The 21,211-nt window shown below is 54.1% G+C and overlaps 2 protein-coding genes across 2 annotated transcripts; one reads left to right on the forward strand and one right to left on the reverse strand.

Annotated features, from left to right (window-relative positions):
• Positions 1–537: 537 nt before the first annotated feature.
• On the forward strand, positions 538–6,604 carry OXTR (oxytocin receptor). The gene is made up of 2 exons (XM_010573148.1): positions 538–1,468; positions 6,357–6,604. Exons 1-2 carry the CDS (start codon positions 538–540, stop codon positions 6,602–6,604), a joined length of 1,179 nt encoding a protein of 392 aa, XP_010571450.1.
• Positions 6,605–10,564: 3,960 nt separating this feature from the next.
• CAV3 (caveolin 3) lies at positions 10,565–14,047 on the reverse strand. The gene is made up of 2 exons (XM_010570324.1): positions 13,934–14,047; positions 10,565–10,906 (listed from the first exon to the last, which is right to left on the reverse strand). The coding sequence occupies exons 1-2, from the start codon at positions 14,045–14,047 to the stop codon at positions 10,565–10,567; spliced, it is 456 nt and encodes a 151-aa protein (XP_010568626.1).
• Between the last annotated feature and the right edge of the window lie 7,164 nt (positions 14,048–21,211).

Genomic DNA, 21,211 nt, shown 5'->3' on the forward strand with positions numbered 1-21,211 from the left:
GGGGGGAACGGGGTCTGGGCCGGGAGGGGCCGGAGGTAGGAGCGGGACCCCGTCGCGGGTGGGAGCGGGGCGGCAGGGATGCCGGGCGCGGGGGAGGTGGCCGCTCTCCCCACCTGGGAAGGGCACGGGGAGAAGACGCCGGAGCGGGGTCCGGGTCGGGGGGCAGAGCGGCTCTGGGAGGGCTGGAGCGGGGCCCCCCGCGGCTGCCGGCCGGCCCTTTCCCCCGACCCCCCTCCCGCGCCCTGGTTTTGTCCGGGGGCAGGAGCCTGCGGCCACGTCGGGTGCCCGGGGAGGGGCCGGGGGGGGGCCGGCGGAGAGGCCCCCCAGCCCCGGGGGGGGGACGGGGACGGCCGGGCTCCTCCTCGGAGGAAGGCAGAGAGGGAGCAGCGCAGCCCGGGGAGGCGAGCGCCGGGAGAGGAGAGCCGTGCCGGGGCGGGGGGGGCACACACACGCGGCTGCCTCCAACGGGGACGCGTTGGCAGAGGACCTGGCACCCACCCTCTGTGCCGGCAGGCTTTATGCGGGACGGAGCCGGCCATGGAGAAGTTGTACTTTGCGGGGAGCGGCGCATGGACGCTCAACGGCTCGCTGGGGAACGGCAGCGTCCGCCTGGAGAACCAGACCTCCGGGAGGAACAGCACCACGGACCCCCTGAAGAGGAACGAGGAGATGGCCAAGGTGGAGGTGACGGTCCTCTGCCTCATCCTCTTCCTCGCCCTGACCGGCAACCTGTGCGTGCTGCTTTCCATCCACACCACCCGGCAGAAGCACTCCCGCATGTATTTCTTCATGAAGCACTTGAGCATCGCTGACCTGGTCGTGGCCATCTTCCAGGTGCTGCCCCAGCTCATCTGGGACATCACCTTCAGGTTTTACGGGCCGGATTTCCTCTGCCGGCTGATCAAGTACTTGCAGGTGGTGGGGATGTTTGCTTCCACCTACATGCTCTTGCTGATGTCCCTGGACCGGTGCTTGGCCATCTGTCAGCCGCTGAGGTCTCTGCACAGGAGAGCGGACCGGGTCTCTGTCCTCCTCACCTGGCTGCTGTGCCTGCTGGTCAGCATCCCTCAGATCCACATATTTTCTCTGAGGGATGTAGGGAATGGGGTTTACGACTGTTGGGCCGATTTCATCCAGCCCTGGGGACCTAAAGCCTATGTCACCTGGATAACCCTCATGGTCTACATCATCCCCGTGTTGATGCTGAGCATTTGCTATGGCTTAATCAGCTTCAAAATCTGGCAGAACGTGAAGCTTAAGACGGCTCACGGGCCCAATGTGGGTCTGAGCTCCAGCTCCCGCAGCGGGATGGCCTTTGCCAGGGTCAGCAGCACCAGGCTCATCTCCAAAGCCAAGATCCGGACAGTCAAAATGACCTTCATCATAGTGTTAGCTTTCATAGTGTGCTGGACTCCCTTTTTCTTTGTGCAGATGTGGTCTGTGTGGGACACCAATGCTCCACAGGAAGGTATGTCCTCTCCCCTCCCATAGCCCCATGTTTGCATGGACTGCTTAGCTCAGCGGCCACAGGGACACCAACAGCGGACTCAGGGGCTGCGAGCGACAGCCAGAAACTCTGTTCCGAGCTGGGTCTCAGGGGGCTGGGAGGGAGACAGGAAAAATCCCAATCATGTCAAAAAAACACCTGACAGGCAGCAGTGGCTGTGCCCGAGCTTTCCTGGTGCAGACAAGAGTTAGCTTAGCCCCCGGCAAATCCAGGGCTGCTGCAACTCAGGGGTCAGGCCACGCGCATGGTGGCTCAGGAGGCTTTCACTGTCCCCGGGTGTGCGAGCTCAGCCCTCCCAGGGCTGTTCGGGGGTCCCTGGTGGTTCGATTGCCCACCCTGGGTGCCGGGGCATGCCAGGGGCTGCATGGCAGTTCAGCCCCACACCAGTTGCAGAGAACTGCGCAGCATTAGCGCCCGACTTCTTTTTTTTTTTTTCTGTATTGTTTTGTCCTCACTGACTTCTTTGCTTTCTGCTCTTTTGCCCTCTTTTCCCTCTCCTCTTCTCCCGTTTCCATCCTCCCTGGGACTGTGCTGCTGTTATTTCATCTCTGGAGCACAGTTCCTGCAGAAAGCCACTGATTTATGAGCAAAGGCTTTTCCTAAAGGATGTGGTGTCACTGATTTGCCATTTTTTATACTTGGCGCTGGCTGCTCCTGTCATCACTACGGTTGCAGACAGAGTAAAATGTATTGCCCTCCTTGGTCTCACTCACTTGTAGCTGTGCAAGTCTGTGCTGTCCCTGGGCGGAGGTGGCCAATGATCCCTCTGCACCCGCAGGGAGAACCGTCCGGGAAAGCTTAAAAGACAAACTCTGCACAAGTTTGTGAGGTGGGAGAAAGGGCAAAAAGGTGCTTCCAGGGACAACTCTTCCTTGGATGGCCTGACCCAACTCAACAGAAATGCTGAGTCTCGTGTCAAAGACTGATGAGGAGCTGCGACCCCCTCCCGGCTCCCCCGGCAGCCCTGCTGTGGCAAGAGCTTCACAGCAGAAGGCATGGCTCGCTTACACCATGCACTCTTCTTTAACCCTATTCCAGCTATACGTTGCTCTGTGGAAAACCTGATGTCTCCTGCAGCCTGTGCACATCTGTTGTCCTGTAGACCAAAGCTAATAGCCTGGCTCCAGCTCTCCTAACTTGCCTTTATTGCTTCTCTGTGCTCCTTTTATTTCAGGTGGAGAAGTGAAACACAGCTTTTTGAACCTCCCTAGGTGTTCCAGGCAGCCATCTCTTGGTTTTCCACCTGATTTAGGCTGGTTGAAACTTCTAGTTTTTAGATGTGCCCTGGGATGAAGCAGCATCTCTCCCTTTTGCTGTATTTCAGACCTGCAATCTCGAGGGCTTCCACCTGACTCATCAGCAAACAAACCTCTGCCGCTCTGCTGATTCCTGCGGCGAGGAGCAGGGGGATGGCTGGGGTGTTCACAGATCGCACCCTGCCTGCTGCTCCGGGAAAGTTTCCCTTGCTCACCCTGTGCAATTTGCCTTGTGATGCTTTCTGCTTTGCTTTTAGGTAGGGTGGGAAGCTCCAGCCACGCTGAGTTCTAGCAAACTTCCTTTTCCTTTACGTTTCTGTTGCTCAGGGGCCCGTGTCTGCAGTAAAGGGTGGGAGTTTTGCCAGAGCATTTGCTGGAGACTTTCATGGCACAGGGAGGAAAAGCCCCAGGTGGGTTATTGTGGACCCCAGCCCTTCCTCCCAGGCCCACCCTCCTCCTCACTGGCTGCCCACAGGCACAAGAGGGATGGCAGGGTCAGACCTCTCTGCAGAAGTGGGCTTTGCCTGCTGCATTCCTGACGGTGTTGCCCTGTGTCTCGGATTTCTTTTCCTTTGCACCGCGGTTTGGGCTGCCATGGCCGGGCAGCATCGCAGGGCTCCTGGCAGAGGTGTACCCTGCAGCAGAAAGGGAATTTGACTGTTTCTCATCTTGCGGGCTTTGCAGTCTGCATGGGCATAACATCAGAGAAGGAAGAGAAGGAGGCGGGCCCCGTCACAGCTACAACACCGATGGGCTGACGAGCAGATCACAAAGGCTGTGTGAGGGAGGGTTGCCTACGTAGAAAATGTTTAGTTTTCTCCACATAGGATGTCATAAAGAGTGTCCCTGGCAAGGGAAAGTCTGTTCACACCTTATTGAATCCTAATTAATGCTGAGCAGGCACCCTGCAGTTTTCTGCCTGTGCATTGCATCCTGCAGCGTGGTGAGGTGCAGATCTCGGGCGTTAGCAGAGGGATGCAGAGCGCCTGGTCTGCCGGCGGTAAAACGCCTGTACTGTTCCCATCCGGCGCCTGGCCCGGCGTGCCACAGCTGTGCTTTCACCTTCACAGGGTGCAAAAGTCTGCTGCATGTGTCAGGGGTGAAAGATAAGGCTGTAAAGAAAACAACCTGAAGAAGCCCTCCTTTCCTAGTTAGCAAAGTGATAATGAGAGAGGTCTCACCCTGCTGTTACTGATCCACTTCAGTAGCTTTCTACACGGGTCTTCCTCGCTTCATAAAAACAACTTCAATAAAGTCAGGCAAGTGAAGTGCAGAAGCTGCACCCCTGCCCTGAGCAGTGCCGGCTGGGGTGGGGGTCCCAGGCTACTGCCCGCCCACCTGGCCCCGCTCCCCCTCTGCCCCAGCCCCGCTATCGCCCTGCCCCGCACCCCGGCTCCACAGAACTTCAGGGCCAGGCAGCCCCTTTGGCGACCCTTCCCCGCGGCTGCCATGGGGCAGGTGGAAGTGCCTAAACGTGAGTGCTGAACACTTCGGAGCCCTGCTGTGGTGCAGGGCTTGTCTGTCTGCTGCGTGCCTGGGGAGTATCAGCCTGCTATCACGTACCTGGGAGAGGCAGCAGTGATCCCCACCCTTGCTGGCCATGCAAACCTACAGCCTCTGTAAGTGCAGGTCGGAGCTACAGGTTACGGTTCAGGTATCGGCTTAAGCACTGGGCATCCTTCGCAGACCACTGCTTAGAATGAGGTTTCTGCTGCGCACACCTTATAGATAATATACGTTACATGTGGCATTGTGAGCTTTGAGTCGAAGTTGGCTTAAAGCATCTGTGAAGATAATAGTGAGGCTGTGAAGCAGCGTAACTCTGTTACGTTGGTCCCTTAATCTCGGGAGCTGGTGCCCTGAAACGTGGGCTGTGAGCGATAGCATCTATCTGTACGTGGGAATTAGTGAACGGTCCTCGGTTCATTTCACTTCTGCAGCAGCGTTTGCAGCAGAGGTCCCGCAGCCCTTCCCCAGGCACAGCCTCCTGCCTCTGCCGATCCCTCCTGGCAGCGCAACACCCCCAGCCCCGCTGCGGGGGGATGTTCGGAGCCTGGGGAGAGGGAATGTCCCTGAGGGGCAGAGCTCGGTCTTTGCAGCCCCCCTCGGGGATCTCCTGCAGTCCTGCTGGGGAGGGGAGAGATCCACACTTAAGACCTGCCCTGCAGTAAGCTCCATGAAATTCAATTTGCCTTCCGCAGAGAGGCAAGAGCTGAGTCAGCCATGGCTGGATTTTTTTTTAAGTGGATAGAAATGCTATGATGTATATCAGGTCTTGTGCCTAGGATTTGTAAGCCATACCCCATGGGTTTCTTTTAGCGTATGCTTGAAATTAAAAGCTGTTGGACCAGACATCACTAGAGTAGGAATTATGCATGAGTTGGCTAAAGGTGAATTTGGAAACTAGTATTCATTATTCACACTTCTTTTCTAGTTTAAAAAACTGCGAGTGGATTTTTGCAGAGGCAGAAAGGGACCAGGAACAGCCAAACCCACTTATGCATCCTTACTGCTAGTGCATCCCCTGAGAGCACGAGGAGATGAGAAGATGGGCTCAAAGCACGGGGAGCAGAATAAAAACTCTGTCCCCTGCCTGCAGCCGCTTCATGGAGGTGCTGCTCCACGGGGGGCTGGGGCTGCCCCTCCTTGTCCCAGCTGCCGTGGTGGGTGCGAGTCCCACCATCCCCTTCTCACCAGAAGGCACCGGTCTGACCTCTCAGGTGGGATGGTCTGGTCCTTTGTGCTCTGGGGATGGAGAGCAGCAGCCAGAGACCTGACGTCCTGGCACCACGCTGCCAGCATCGCCTCCCGTCCCCAACGTCACGCTTGCGGCCAGCAGCCATTGCCAGGCTCCCGGGCTTCATTACTGAAATGGGAATGGCTGTCAGTTCCCCTGGCAGAGCGTCATATGTGAAAAATTAATTCAGGGGGAAAGAAAAATGCCACCACCCCCAGGGCTGGGAGAGCGCAGGGCAAAGAGGCTTGGATGGGGCTGGGCTGGCGAGCGCTGTCCTGTTGGCTGGGTTTTGGTGGTGGGGACAGCCCGGGAGCAGGGGATGCTTCCCACAGCCTGAGTGGATGAAAGCCGGTAGTCTGCCCCAAATTGGCCACTGGTGGGGAAAAACGAGCCACACAGTTCTTTTTGTTCCTGGTCCTGCTTTTTGCCATGGCAACTCCAAGAGGGTGCGCTCCCTCCTCCCCGCTTTGGGCACGATAAAGGCAAATTGTGCAGAGGATGCTGGGGGCAGCTCTGCCTCTTGGCAAGGCATTTCTAGGGTAACGCTGAGCAGGCAGCAGTGCAGGAGCTGGATGGGGGAAATGCAGCTCTTCTGGGGGAAAAAAAAAACCCTAAAACCAAGTTGCTTAAACCCAGACTCGCTTCCCCCCTTTTTGTTTGCCAGCTCTTCTTTACTGATATACTGACCGTGGTGTTCCTGCAGGCAGGGCAGCCCATCCCTGCCGTGGGAGGAGGTGTTGCGGTGCCGGCAGAGCTCGGGGCTCTCGGCAGAGCCCACCGTGGCGTGTGCCCAGTGCCCACCTCCCCAGGGCGGTGGTTCTCGTGCCCTGACGCTGCCGTGCTTTCTGCCTTGCAGCCTCCCCCTTCATCATCGCCATGCTCCTGGCCAGCCTCAACAGCTGCTGCAACCCCTGGATCTACATGCTGTACACGGGACACCTCTTCCACGACCTGATGCGGCGCTTCCTCTGCTGCTCCACGCGCTACCTAAAGTCACGGCCGGCGTGCGACCTGAGCGTCAGCAAGAAGAGCAACTCCTCCTCCCACGTCCTCAGCTGCAAGAACACGAGCCAGAGGAGCTTCACGCAGCCGTCCATGATTTGAGGCATCACTGGCCGGGACATTGCGCCGCCGCTGTGCTGCCTCCAGCACTTCCCTGTGAAAAGCTGGGATTTGGACAAGCAAGGGCGTTTCTATATAAATAGGTGTATATATGTCTGTGCGCGTGTAAGCATGTACAGTGGTTGTTATTTAACTGAGGCAGGAGTTGGGGGAGGACTTCTGTGTTCCAAGTTTCAGTGCTGCCTGGGCCTGGACACCAGGGACCTGCTTCTGAGCCCCCAAACCACTGATATCGGTGGCTTTTAGACACCACTGGGAGGGACAGGTTTTGCCCCAAACGATCCCGCGTTCTGGGGCAGGTGTGCTACGTCCCCATCGGATGCAAGGGACTGCAGTGTGGGGTGATAAGTGCCACCTTGGGCACCCGGGCATCGGGCACCCAGCCCCACCACTGGTATCCCATGGGATGCCAGCGCCTGGCTGGGGCAGAGCCGTGGGCACTGCGTTCTCAACAGGGGTGCGATTGCTTCTCTTGAAGCGCTGCGGGGCAGAGGCAGCCCCATCCCTGCATCCCTGCGTCCCTGCGTCCCTGCTCGGTGCCAGTCCTGCTTCCCCCAGCCTGGGCCCGCCGGTGGCACCGCCAGCACAGAGCAGGGCAGTCCTGCTGCCACGGGCTGGGGGGGGGGACAGCGGGGACAGGGCTGGGGACAGGCATCCTGGGGGGCAACACTAACGGCCGGGTGTCCCTACCCCCCCAAGCTGTGCTCCGTGTGCTGTGTGAGGCTGGGCACACGGGTCAGCAGGAGCCAGGGGAGCGGACACGATGGCAGGGCCAGTGGATCTGTGCAATAACACGTTTGCCGAGTGCGCTCAAAAGCTTCTCTGAAGGCAGGCGTGTGGGATTACAGCTGGACTCCGTGGGGTTTAACAGAGAAACTCCTGTTGAGTCCCCTGAGGCCAAGCTTTTGCTTTGGGTTTACCGCAGATCGCATTTAGTCTTTTACACCAATGCAATTTTCTTGCTCTGTAACGCACAAGGTCATGCTTATGGCATGGATTTTTAATTGTTAAGAAATACCTGTAAATAAAGTTTTCTGACTGTGTTGTGATGGAAAGCGGGAGGGGAAGTGCAGAAGGAACACTAGACTAAGAAAAGGAAGGAAACCGATGGGAAACAACGCTTTGAACACAGGACCCAAGTATGCTCAGCGTAACGATGCTTTTGTCTATCGAGTACTGCACCAAGCACTTAAGATCTGCACGCCGCTTTATTGCATAGCATGAAGCTATGCTCCTGCCTTCGCTCATGCTGCCTCCCAGATCTGCAGCTGGGGGGGATGTGCAGAAGCAAGGCCTGCATGCAGTCGAAGGGTAATACAATTTGGCCTTACATTTTGGGAATGAATATGAAAAATGCATTTAAAGGTGTACTTTGTTTTGTCACTGTCATCAACAGGTACATTTTCACCTTTCATATCCTGGCATTCCTTTGACTTTTTTGTAGTAGCTTCAAGCGAGCTCTCAGCACATTTGCTGAGTACAACCCAGCACATTCAGTCTCAGCATATTTTACCAGACTAGTTTATATTCTTAGGAAAGCATATAGCATTTTCCTCCCATGTTCACCTTCTTTCTCCTTGACAGTATTTAATTCCTGCACAAAACAAGGAGGGGGGGATGTCCAATTTTATCATGAACCCAGGGGCCTGGAGCATTCTCTGCTGGGAAGGAAAGGCAATGTGGCGATAGACGTTACCAGGACTGATGCACAGAGCAAGGAGGAAGCTTTGGGAGAGGCCGGGCATTGCCTTGCGAGCCCTGGTTGCAATTAGTGGCTGTGGTTTCGGGGTCAGGCAGGCGGGGCCGTGCCCCCACTCGTGGGATACTGCGTTCTCCAGCCGAGTGATGCTGCAGCCCACAGCCGAGCTCCCGCGCCGTCCCCGGGCTGTGGTGAAATGGGGACAGGAAGAGGAGCTCCAGGTTTGTTGCAGTGGAAGGATATTGAACAAGCTGTTGAAAAACCTTTCATAAGGGTCAAAAGAAAATAGAGGTGCTGACATGCGAGTGGTGCGTGTTCCATGTGCGGGGAGCCCATAGAACATGGCGTTGGGGAGATTAGAATTTTGGAGGGTTTTTTGGGTTCAGGCTGTGAACTACTAGAACAAAAAAGATTAAAGAGAGTATAATCCCAGTATTGTTTTTAATTATTTTTATTCCCACAAAAAGCTTTAAAAAATGCTCATGATTTGAGCATTTAAAAAATGCTCATTTAAAAAATGCTCATGAGTTTCTGGAGACTTTTTTTTCCCCTACAAATACCTAAATATCTTTTTTTTTTTTTGTATCGCTCCACCCATCTCGAGGCCGGGAGCTGTCAGAGCATGGGTGCTGTATTGCTATGGAATAATGGAAGTCCACAATCCCAAGCCATTGGAAGAACACCAATAGAAAATCTGGCTCTTTCTTGTCCTTGGCATGGCACTAGGAGAGATTTTTGGCTCCAAGTCTTTGTTGGAAGCCGAGGGAAAAAAGCACATGAATACAATTGAGAATAACCTCTGAACAACGAGACCTCCTGGGCCCTGATTCAGCAAAGCACTTAAGGCCAGAGCCAAAAAAGCATTTAAGCGCCTCAAGTTAAAGTACGGCTTCATGGAAGATGGACTAAACAAATCAATTGACAACACAGGGGAGGATATAGCTCCGAATTGGACTTTTTTCCCCCAGCCCCTGCGTTTTCACTGGAGCCGGAGCGGCTGGGAGCGGGCAGTGTCCCGAGGAGGCTCCCTCCTCCGCTCCCCCCCCGCACATCTGGGCGAGCCCCGCGGGATGCTTTGGGGGGGGACCGGCGGGAGGGAAGGGTGCGAGGCAGCACGTCGGATGCGGGTCTCCTCCCGAGGGGTCGGCGTGGTCCTGCCCCCCCGCAGCCTCGGTCGCTCCGTCCCAGCGCCGGGACAGCAGCTAAAGCAGGGCACGGAGCAGAGGGACAGCCCTCGCCGTGTAAGATAAATGCATTGCTGTAGGCTAGAGCTTACTCAGCATCAAAGAAGCAAGCAAGTAGTAAATATTCTCCCTGAGAAACAAGCCAAAGCTTGACTTAAAGCCAAGCTTGTCATTTCTCAAGCGACGTTACCAAAAGCCATTTGTTCTCGTTGCTCCCCATGGTGCTGCCCGGCTGCCCTCTCTGCAGCCCCAGCGTGCTCGCGGGCGATGCGCAGGACAGCCGCCCGCCTATGCCGTACTGCCTGTTGAATCCTGACCACAAGGCATAACGATGCCCCATAATTGAGTAGTGAGTGTCAAACTGCCACAAATGGGTTTGCAGCTGCCCGTGGCCCAGGCTCAGCACATACTCCCAGAAGGCAGGCACAACATTTCATGCACTACTTGATCTGGATTTCAAAGCTTTGCTGAAATGCAAACAGATATGAAAAAAAAGTTTGTTTTCACTATTCTATCCATAAAACTTTTGTGCAGCGTGATTTAATACAGAAGCTTCCACAACAACAATTATTTGCAGCAAATAATAATTCATATGCGAGTATTTCTCTCAGTGTCATGCTAGACCGAAGGGATGGAGAAGCAGGCAGGGTTTGGTCTGTTGTCCAGCAGCATCTCTGCACCCTCACTTCTCACTCTGCAGCTGCAGGTCATGGCCCAGGGCTGTGGTTCAGGAGATGTTGCAGTCCCTCCCGCAGGAGCAGGGCATGATGCTGGGGGTCCTTGGAGGGCAGAGGGCTCTCTCTGGGCTGCTCGCCGAGCCTCGATGGGCTTCTCTTCTCCTAAAGCTGCTGGCTTTGGGATGGAGGAAGGGGCAGCCTGGCATGCCTCCATCTGCAGGGAGCATCCCCGGCAGCCAGCACTGCTGCAGAGCCCTGCTGCACCACGCAGGTCCCTGGGGCCGGGTGTCCATGTGCCCGAGGGCAGGGCACGCTGCAGGAGCCAGGGAAACCTGTGCAGAGGGGTAGTTGTGCGAGGGCTGGTCGGGGTGGCCATAGGGACCTAGATCTCCTTCCGGAGAGTGACTCTGACGTTGCTGCAGATCTTGGAGAGTGCCTCGAAGAGTGGGTCGCAGAAGGTGTGGATGCAGAGGGAGTAGATTCGGCTGACGCACTGGATCTCTATCAGGTAGCTCTTGATGCAGGGCACCACTGCCCAGATGTGGCAGAACGAGATGAGGGCAAAGAGGAAGCCCCAGATGACTGCCAGTGGGATGCCCAGGATGGCAGAGAGCAGCCGGTAGCACCAGTACTTGCTGACGGTGAAGGTGGTGTAGCTGGTTTTCCAGACACCGTCAAAGCTGTATGTTCCCACAGGCTCAGCTATCACATCCTCAAAGTCCACCTGGGAGGAGAGAAGAGGGAGGTAAGGGGGGCTTGGGGCGGTAACAAGGGCTCCAGGGCAAGGGTGAGGATCTGCTGCAATGTGAGAGGAGAGCCCGAATGGAGGGGGCTGGGGAGAGCAAGGGGCGTGCTGGGGAGGTCAGCTCCCCTGCACCCCCCCGAGCAAGGACAAGCCCCCATGCAGCAGGAGAGCCCCTGCCCTGGCAGAGGTCGGAGCGGGAGAGGGCACGGGGCTCCCGGCACAGCCTGTTCTCAGCCCATGGGCAGCGCGGTGCACAGGCTTAACCCACGGCACGAGACCCCAGGCTTGGCTGCTCCGGGACACGTTGCCTGGTCCCAAACCCCGAGCTGTGGATGCTTCCAGGTGCTGGGGCCAGGCACGAGCCCTCGGAGCAGGAGCTGTGCATGGGAGTGTTTACTCCGGCGTTGGCCAGAGCCCTTTCCTACACTTTTTTAGCATTCAGGGACACGGGCTGCCTGCTTGGCAAGAAGGTGGTTTGTGCTAATAAAAATCCAACCGCCCTCTTGATTTATGATTTATTTATTTATATATGCAGAGGTGAGGTGCTCAATTCTGGCTGTCTGCGTTCTGTCTGAAGAGGGAGAGAGATCGGCTCAGCCATGCCCTTACAGGGATAGTGCTGTTATGTGCAGGCATTGTGAGTGTCTCTGAATGACAAATACGCTTAAAAGCCTCTGAACTACGCATACAGATCTCATTGAGGTGTAACTCATTTCTAGGGGATACGTGAGCCAAGCTATTTGTCTTGAAAAATAGCATGGCGTTTTCTTGGGAAGCTAATGTGTCTGTTTGTACATTTATGTTAAATTGCAATATCCATTCTGGTTTTGGAAGCACTTTGATCATAAAATCATTCTGCATCATCTTTAGTTTCCTGGAGTGGATAGGAGGTACTGGGAGAAATATTGCCGTGGATTAGGAATCAGCAGCCAGGTTAGCTGGTCCCAGAGCGCCTGTCAGCAGCTCCCAGGAAAGCCCTGCTGCCCAGGTGGGCTGGGGATGGAGCAGCAGCTCACTGTACAGCTGCCTGACTGCCTGATGAGCTCATCAGGGGATCAATTAATGAAGGGAGTGGCAGGCTATAAGAGAAGAGTCTCTGCCTTGCTGCTTCTCTTGCTAACAGTGCACCAGGAGTGGGTCTGGAGGAGGGCTGGAGGCAGAGGCTGAACCCTGAGCTGAGCCTGGGCACTGCCCCAAAGTGTTCAGGGACCAGCAAATGCAGGTACCGCTCTATTGCTCTATTGCTTTGCCGGGGAGGAGGCTTTTAAAGCTCTGCAGAGCTTCTGTGGCCAGTGCTACCACTGTAACTGTAATATGGTCTCAAATTCTGGCTGTTGCACCACAACTCTCAGGATAGGTTTATCTATGGCCATGGAAACCCTTCAACCTGCGAAGCACTCTGTTTCCCTGCTTCCCTCTGGTGGATGCCTCTCTCCCTGCTGTGCTTCTAAGAGCATTATGTGCTATAATGCCCAGGGTGGTTTTGAGTGTGTTGCTGCCCACCGGGGAGTGGGGAGGCTTTGGCTTTCCGATTGGGACACTGTCAAGTGGCAATGGGCTGAGTTGTGCTCCCTGTCCTGGGGCTGGCTCTGGCCTCCCTCCCCAGCCTTATCGGCTGTGCTATTTTTAAGGTGGGAGGAATGCTAGGTAGCTAGAGCAAACGCTCTGAGAACTTCCAAAGCTGATGAAGCAGCAGTGTGGCCATCTCAGTGGGTGAGCTTGAAAATCCTCTTATAGACTTTTAGGGATTTCCCAGTGGGAAAAGGAGGGAATGGGGCTGGCATGAGGGGTTAGGGATGGCCTGGAAGGTGCTGGCATTACCCCCCAGTAGTGGCTGGTGACATCTCCAAGCTGGGGAGCACGCAGATGTGCCCCAGAGCACTGCCTGGCTCTGGGGGTGAGCGAGCTGACGGCTGTCCCGGTCCCCGCCGCCCCGGCAGCATGGCTGATGGCAGGATGGTGCTGCCGCAGCCCCGCGCCTTTCGGAGCCCCTGGCCAAGGCTGTTGAGATGCGCTGGCACGGTGCGGCATGGATGTGGGACGTGCTGTTGGAACGCGCTGGAGATACCGAGGTGCCTGGCAGCTGTCACGGGCACGTCTCGCTGTGCCGGAGGGGTGCCCATCTACAGCTGTCACTGTCACAGCTCATCTGGGGGGGTTAATTTGACCATGCCATGATTTTAGCTGTAGTAGTGTTTTAATGCACAAATGCAGGCTTGCATTTCACCAGTGTGATCGAGGTCACGGCCTGTTACAAAGCCTTTGTGAGCAGGCTCAGTGCGTGCTGCCCCTTCTGGCATGTCATCTGCTTTGATCTCCCAAATACAGTTTTAACAAAACCCTTCTATCTCCTCCTGTTCTTCTTTGGGCCAAAATTATCTTTGGCATAATGCTAACAAAGCTTAGAGCAACCACGCTTCAGTGGTCAGCATTGGGGAAAATGTTTCCCTGCTCAGCTAGGCTAAGCACTCCGCTTGATCAAAAATAGACAGAGGTGGCTTGCTGCACCCTCCTGCTGCCATGTGGGAGAAACAATCTTCTTCCAAACGGGACAACGCATATCTAAATGCTCTGGTGCTCCGATTGTCAGGTCTTGAAGACTAGCAGTTGTCTTTTAAGGTTCCTTTTAAATCAGTGGTAAGAGCTGACCCTGTTTTATTTTTGGCTCCCCCACTTACTGGTACAAAGGAGGGCAGCTCCATAAATTTTCAAGGTACAGCCGCGAAGTTGGAGAGCGCGTTCAAGGAATGGGAAATATTGCATGAATTGGAGCCATGCACACCACGCAGCCCCCCAGCCAGCTCCTGGCCGCTCCTGGCAGCAGGGTCGTGGCTTGTAGCAGGTTACGTACCTGCAGCCCCAGGTAATGCCACCTCTGGAGGCACGTATCCCAGGGACTTACAGCCCTGGCTGAGGTCAAGCCAAATACAGAATGACAATACCAATATAGTGATTGCCTTAAGGAGGCAGCGATGCTTCTAAAACACAGTGCTGAGCAAGTCCTACCTTTACAACGTCCTCGTTTATTCGCTTTGGGTCTCTGTTCACCAGGTCAATCTCCTTGGTGAGCTGGTCCTTGATGATGATCCTCTCCTCCAGCTCGGTCTGTTCCTCTGCCATGGCTGCTCTGCCGCCGGCTTGGCTCCGGACGGTCGCAGGGCAGGGAATTGGGGCTCTGCTGGAGGAGGACCTGGGGGAGGGCAGGGTGTGGAGGCACTGGCCCCCCCGCTGCCCACTGCAGCTGCCCTGCAGCCCTGCGCCCCTGGCAGTGCTCCAAGCTAAAATTAATGTTGTGCTTCCTGCAGCCGCTCTAAAGTGTCCCTTAAAGGGGCTTTGCTGGGGACAGCCCCCTGTGCTGTCACCTCGGGGGGGGGGACGACGACACGACATGTCTGTGGGTGGCTGGTGGCCCTCGAGCAGGGGCAAGGGTGGCACAGGGGGGTGGGTGTGCAGCCCCCCAGCCCAGCTGTGCAGGTGGGAGTTTCCTCTCACATGGAGAGGCGGCAGCATGGGAGAAATGATGCCCAAACTGGGGCAAAAGTCCTCAAAAGCCTGAGAGAAATAGTTGTTTGAGGCAGACTGCTGTTTGCAAATCTGTAAATGAACTGGCTCAGGGGAGAGAGGAATTGTGTCTATAAATGTCACCCAGAGAAGCCTCATTGTCCTGCGACAGCCAGCAAGCCTTGGGATCCCTCTGGGAGCCTAGAAGGCGGCTGACAGTATCAGCTTGGATTCCTTCAATTCCAGCTTTTTCATACGGAGAAGCTTGAGGAAATCAACAGACCAACCCACAGATCTCTAATGGTCCTGCTATCTCCTCTGTGAACACTGGGCACAGTGACATTTAGCGTATTAATGAAGGTTTATTTAACTTGTGCTGTATTTTGATCCTCATCAATGTCTCCAGTGCTCTCTTGGTTTTTGCAAACTGAAGATCTGTTTAAATCAAGTCTGGTGGTGCTGTGGGTGTGTGCTTTCCCTTTCCTGCACGCAGGCAGCCTGTCTGCACACCTTTTGTGCTGATACGACACAGCAAGAGTGAGAAGGGGCAGAGAGGGAAGGATGTATGGCTGTTAAGGAGAAGGAATCAGTGCCCTGGAGGTGTCTGCACAACTGCTGAGCATGGCAGAGGCTGCTTCAGAGCTACTGTGCTCGGCTGGCACAGCAGAGGGGGAGGTATTTTAACTGCAAAAGGCTGCTGCCTTCCAAAAAATCAGTGCCTGTGCAGTGCTGTCTTTATCAGACCCATGTGGCTTGGTGCCGGGAGCCTTCAGCGCTGCAATGGCTTTGTTCCAGCCCTTTGAGTTGATATAATACAGTGCAAAAATAGGATTGGGTTCTTCCATTTGGCTGAGGTGTTGCAGGTCTCTCAGGCATACTCATTTTTCCCCGAGAACTTGTGAGAGCGAGGGCCTGGCTGAGTGTCACTGCAGGTCGAAGGCTGCCAGACTCCTCTAATTTCTGCTGCTGCCTGTGGTGTTTTTTCAGTACTTTTTCTGGAGTCAGGGTGGTACCTCAGTCTGGAAACTGTTTTTCTTGGGATTTCTGCTCTAGTGAAAGCAGATGTGGTGATGCCCTGGGGTATCAGTGTGGCTAACACTGTGATCACTGCAGCTTGTCAGAGACCTCCCCGACTCCTCCTGTAGGGAGAGAAAGGGCAGGACTGGGAGTGGGAAGGTAACCATGCAAACCCCTGGGGTATTGCAAAAGTAAAGGAGGCACCTCTGGAGAAGGGACAAACTCTGTAAAGGGCTGTGAGCGTGGGGTTGTGGGTTTAAACCTGGGCGGGCTGCTTCTGGAGAGGAGTGCCCATCAGTGACCCTGTCCTGGCTGCGTTCCTCTGGTTGAAAGGATGCTGGAAAAACCCTTCAGCAGCACCAGTTCCACATCCCTGGATCTCTCACCAGCAGGATGGCTCAGTCTGGCCCTATTCCTTTGCCTTCCTGCAGGGTGAGTGCAGCAGCAACCACAGCTGCAGTGTTAAAATGCACCTGGGAGGCAGCGAGCTGCTGCCTGTGGTAAAACATGCCCAGAGCTGGTCAGGTGTGGGAGTACCCAGAGCCCAGCTCGACACAAGCTGTTTGCCGGTCTCTGCCCATTGGCAGGGATTTCGGACCCGCGGTCAGTCGGTGACCTGGCCCTCCATCTGCGGTGCCAGCACCGGCTCCTCCTTGGCAGCAGCAGCTGGAAGACCCCAAACCCAGCACGGGCTGGTGTTGCAAGTAAAAGAATCCTCGATGCTCCAAAGCTTTGGGCATCAGCTTTAAGGCCAGACCTGCTCTGTCACGGCTGAATTCCTCTCTAACGAAGTTTTGTAGCACCACCACTGCGATGGCTAAGCACTTCAAGCTAGATTGTGAAGGGTGTTTTTGCAAAATAAGCTGTTTTTCCCTTCCTCTGAGCTGAGGGAACACATTGCTGGTGTGAGCAGGGCTGTGAGCGGAGGCAGCATGCGTGAGTAACCGCCGTCTGATGGAAGAGCAATGCTTGCTTGGCCGGGAACCAGCGCCGAATTTAGGAGGCACAGCTGCTCCTGGCAGTGTTGTCCCCTCACAGGCGGAGGAGTGCGACACAAGGTATTTGCTCTGCTGCATTTTTCTCGACCCGTCCCATGTGGAAGGCTTTACGCTGGGAAGGGGCGGGGGTTTGGTGACCTGCCTTCCCCATGGTCCGGGGGGGGCTCGGCTGGCTGCCCCGAGACCCAGGGCCGTGCTGGGGGACAAGCAGCACATGCTGAGCCCTGCCCCACCTCTCATATGGGATTTCTAACAGCACGAGTCACTTGCTGTCTTTAGGCTTGGGCTGGGCTGGTCCTTGGTGTCTGCACCCAGGCACGCGGCTTTGCTGTCCCAGGCGTGGGAGTAGGAAAATGTGAACCCATGTAGTGGTTAACGTGCAGTTTGTAAGTGTCTCAAGTAGCAATGAGAGAGGAGGAATATTCTGTTGCACCGTAGATACTATAAATAAATCTATTTCCGAGTACTTTAAGGCTGTGAATGGGACACCATGTAAAAGTTGCTGGTGTGCAGAGGCTGCAGTGGACTACCAGTAATATTAGTTTGTTGGTAACTGGTAACAACCAGAAGTTTAATTGCTAAGTATAGATGATAAAACAATAGCAGTTTTAGCAAATATGAATGCTCCTGTGGGGATGGATATAGATGAGAGATGCATTGAGAGAATTTGCTGGCCATAGCTTGACTTGTAGAGACCCTCTCCCAACCTGGCCGTGCAAGAGACAGCCTTTAATTTCTTGGCAGTGCCTTTCACTAGTACCAGCTCACATGTCAGCTGCACAGCAGTAAAGTCATTGTACCTTTCAGTATAAAGTCCAGCTTTTGTATAGCAAATGCATTCCTCCTTCCAGATCAGGGGCTTCTCCTTGCGGATGTTTTCTTGCACCAGCCTGCCCATGATCCAGGCAAGTCCTAAGCTTCAGCTGGTCCTCTCATCCCTGGAGCGCAGCCACCCTCAGCCAGCCCTTGCTCATACATCTGTCCAGCTCCGAGTGTGGAGGAGGGGGATTCAGGCTCACACAAAAGACTGAGCAGATTGAGTGCTCCTGCACGCGTGGAGCACACTTGGGTGTTTTAAAACCCAGCTCCCCACCCCAGTGCAGGAATCTGGTGTGTGCCCATTACCAGAGGATGGCTCCTACCCTGTAAATATGATATTGCTGGTGGCCACTGCACTGAGAAGCCTCTTTTGTTCAGCTCTTTGCTGCTGTCATGCTTTCTTTCCCCTTCTATGAGCAGCTCCTCTTGAAGCTTTGTGCTGCAGCACTGGCAGAGAAGGAGGTGCAACTCAGCTGCTGCTGGGGTCACCATTTTGGTCTGGAGCTCACTGGAGAAGCAGGGCTCGGGCATGCAGCTTGGTCCTCCTCACCCTGAAACCTTCCCAAACCGTCAGGCATCGCTTAGGACATGAAGGACACTCCACTTCTTCTATTTACCTTGGAGTGTTTTTCCTATGCTCCCTGTATGTCAAGTCTTTTGAAGGCTTTTTTTCTCCCAGGAAAATGGAAAGAGCTACACATGCAGCAGAGGCAGGAGAGGCGATCCGGCAGGAGCAGGGCAGGGCTTGACAGTGGAAGCGCAGGACATGCCTGCTCAGTGCTGCTCGGGTCACTTGTTCTTTGCTGAACAGACCTTCTCCAAAACAGATGCCATGAAATGCTTGCTTTGCCTCTGATGTGTGGAGTGGGTGCTGCTCCCTCCACTGCTCCTCTGTGTGTGTTGGAGCTGGGTGCCTGTGGGAGTTGAAGCCCACTGAAATTCCCATCTTTCATTTTGAGAACATCTGTTAGGAAACCTTGTGAGAAGTTTCCCTCTGCAGAAACAAATAGTTACCATTGCCCCCCCTGACCAGCCTTATATGTGATTGCAAGGGGAGTATTGCTTTTGGAAAATAGATTACCAAAACCTGGGCTGCCTGTGGGCTAGAAGGACTGGTGCTATGAACTTAGAAACCTTCCCCAGATAAATAACCTGCTGCTTGGTCCCAGCAAGTAAAATACATTTCTTTCAAGCAGAGAAGAATAAAACAGCAATAAAGCTTGCAGAAATCAAAGCTCCTATGAAAATAAATTGACCAGAATTGCAGTGAAGGAATAGTAAAGGAGAAGAAATTGGGAGCTTTTGCTATCAAGTCCTCTGAGAGCGTGCGGTATGCTGTGGGAGAGAGGAGAGTCAGGTACAAAGTGATGCTGGTAAATTAAGTCATAGGTTAAAGCAGGAGGAATGGCTCGGTGTGTAAGTTCTGACCTCAGGGGCTTTTAATCCTTCAGCTCAGTTTAGCGTGTGTAACAAGGAAAGTAAATGAATGAGTATTTCAAGCGAGTGGAAAGTGCTGCCAGATGGGAGTGAGGGTAAGGGATCAGCTCTGCCTTCAGTGCTTGGAGCAGAGCTCTCCTTTCATCTTTTTTTAAAAAGCAAAACAAAACTACCTTTCATGTCTCCATCCCACGAGCATCTTTTAGTTCTTCTGACTATCTGTTGCAAGTTAAAGCTCAGTTTTAATGATCTATTCCCTAGTGTTACTTCTCCCTGAAAATGGGAGCCTGCCAGTGGTGGTAGTGTGATCCTGTCATTCATTTCTCTTGCATAGTACCACCGTGATGCTCTAAGTCAGAAGCTAGAGGCTGGGTCTCCTCTGGTGGCAGGAGAACGTGTGTGCAGGCTTGGGAGTGCTGGGGATGAGGTTCTCTTGTTTTGGGTAGAAATCTGCAAGCCTGGCCAGTGAGTCTGCAAACACCTGATTCTCTCCTTGTCTGTCTTTGCTGGCTTGAAAGAGCACCAGGATGAACTGTGGGCAATGACTTTGTGCCATGTGAGGTTTGCACTATGCAGCACCTTGAGTTTCATGTACAGAAATCATTTATTATTAAACAAGTTGAACTGAAATACACAGGAGAAGCAAAAGCCCCAGGTAAGAAAACTGTTTAATGCACACTTTTGTTGGTCAACTTGAGAACACTTGAGGGGATTATGTGTGCATCCAGGTGAATGGGATGTGTCTTCTCTATCTGCCTCAAATTCCCTCTCTCTGTTCCTGGTGTCTCCTCTCTCTCACAGGGACTGCAAGCCAGAACTTTCCTTGATCACAAATGGCATGTTGCCCTTTTCCTGCCTGGATCTCCTCTCTCTCAGTGTGAAAGAGGAATCCGGTCCCACTGGAGCTATTTGTGTCAGAGCCCTTGGATGAAAAGCCTGGCCCCTGTAGGACTGGTCCGGAGACCAGTGCTCTGCCTCCCTGCAAGTGGCACAGGGTCTCTTGTGTTTAGGATAGTCCTTGCTCTTCAGTCCTCAAGTGCTAACGAGTACTGAAGATACAGAGGGTAGGAGTTTAATGGCATTACCATTTCAGAGGCAGCTGAAATAGGTAGCAGGCAAATAAAAGTTTGACTAGAAGCTCTGTCATGTCTAATATCAATTAAAATTAAATTTCACTGGGGAAGTACAGAAAAACATTCATTTATCATTCAAGTCGTTGCCTTAGTTTGTTTCAATTCAAACTGTTTTGCCCTTTAAAGAGAGAGAAAGTCTATGAATATCAAATTCATGCCCCTGTGGATATACGACCACCTAATCTTTTTGCATTCTTGTCTCTTGTAAATGCTGGAATAGGAGCTCGAGACCCTCTTCCCAGTAGGATGCAGTGGGCTGTGGGTGCACTGCTGGGCTGGGGAGCGAGTGCTTAGGGCAGGCAGGTGCTCTGCCACTTGTGCAGATGGGAGCGGGGCTGGGGGCAAGTTTAGGGTCACAGAGCAGAAGCTGGACTGTCCTGGTGGAAATCCTTTTCTTTATTTGTAGTGGAGCCCCTCAACGTAGAATAGGGATGGAGAGCTCAGCTGTGACGCAAAACATGTAAAGCTGCATTTCATCCTATGGTCTACAATCAACAATTCTTCCTTTTGTCTTAGTTATGAGCTTCTTTTTGCTTTGGACATACTTGCCCTGAATCTCTGGGATGCCCAGATGCTGAGGGTGAGCCACTGGGTCTGGGCAGTTGGCAATGTGATGCAGCAGTGCCCGATGGCTGAGGGAGAGGGGGCTGCCCTTCAGCAGGGACGTGGGAGACCTGAGGAGAGGATATCACATGAAGACACCCCAGGTACTGAAGAGTTTCTGCTTTTAATGCTGTGTCTAACCATACCAGTGCACTGGGTATCACACAAAACATCTACAACTGTGTTTCTTGTTATGCAGCATGTCAGGCACTAATTGAGCCTCTAAGTAACTGCTAGCTATTTCCTAATTCCCTCTTAATCACATTCTTATGGCTGTGGGCAAAGCTACATTTAAAATGTTGAACAAATGACTGTGTCCTGTATCAGATTAGAGGAAAAAAAGTGCCCGAGGTGCTGGAGTAGCCGGGAGGTTTCAGCAGAGCAGTCACCCTTCTGCAATGACTTTGCCCGCTGTCGCCGGCCGCCTGCAGCCCCGGGCCAAGGACCGTCCATGCTGCTGGGGGGGATGCCCAAAGCCCGAGCGCTGCCCGGCTGCATCCTGTCCGTCTCGGGGACGCGGTGCTGCGAGCCCCGGCTGATGGATTGGTGATGTCGCCGAGGCCGAGCAGGGCTGAGGGTGTCTCGCCAGCCCCCGCCAAGCCAGGCTCTTTGCAGTGCTGCTGCTGGACGGTGCCAAGCCTGCTCTGAGAAAAAACAGCGTCGAGTAACTCATGGGATGTTGTTCCTCCTCTGCTGAAGGCACAGGAGGACAGTTTTGGAGCGGCCCCCTTTCAGCTGGTGTTTTTATCTCCTCTTAATCTCAGCTCTCTTCTCTC

Source organism: Haliaeetus leucocephalus, unplaced genomic scaffold, assembly GCF_000737465.1.
Source record: "Haliaeetus leucocephalus isolate CR32 unplaced genomic scaffold, Haliaeetus_leucocephalus-4.0 Scaffold2, whole genome shotgun sequence".
Lineage (NCBI taxonomy): Eukaryota > Metazoa > Chordata > Aves > Accipitriformes > Accipitridae > Haliaeetus > Haliaeetus leucocephalus.

What these genes read in the sequence shown, in the direction of transcription:
- OXTR (XM_010573148.1), top strand. Translation starts at nt 538, where the DNA reads ATGGAGAAGTTGTACTTTGCGGGGAGCGGCGCATGGACGCTCAACGGC. An exon ending in CACCAATGCTCCACAGGAAG is followed by an intron (nt 1,469 to 6,356) that starts GTATGTCCTCTC and finishes TCTGCCTTGCAG; the next exon opens with CCTCCCCCTTCATCATCGCC.
- CAV3 (XM_010570324.1), bottom strand. Translation starts at nt 14,047, where the DNA reads ATGGCAGAGGAACAGACCGAGCTGGAGGAGAGGATCATCATCAAGGAC. An exon ending in TAAACGAGGACGTTGTAAAG is followed by an intron (nt 10,907 to 13,933) that starts GTAGGACTTGCT and finishes CTCTCCTCCCAG; the next exon opens with GTGGACTTTGAGGATGTGAT.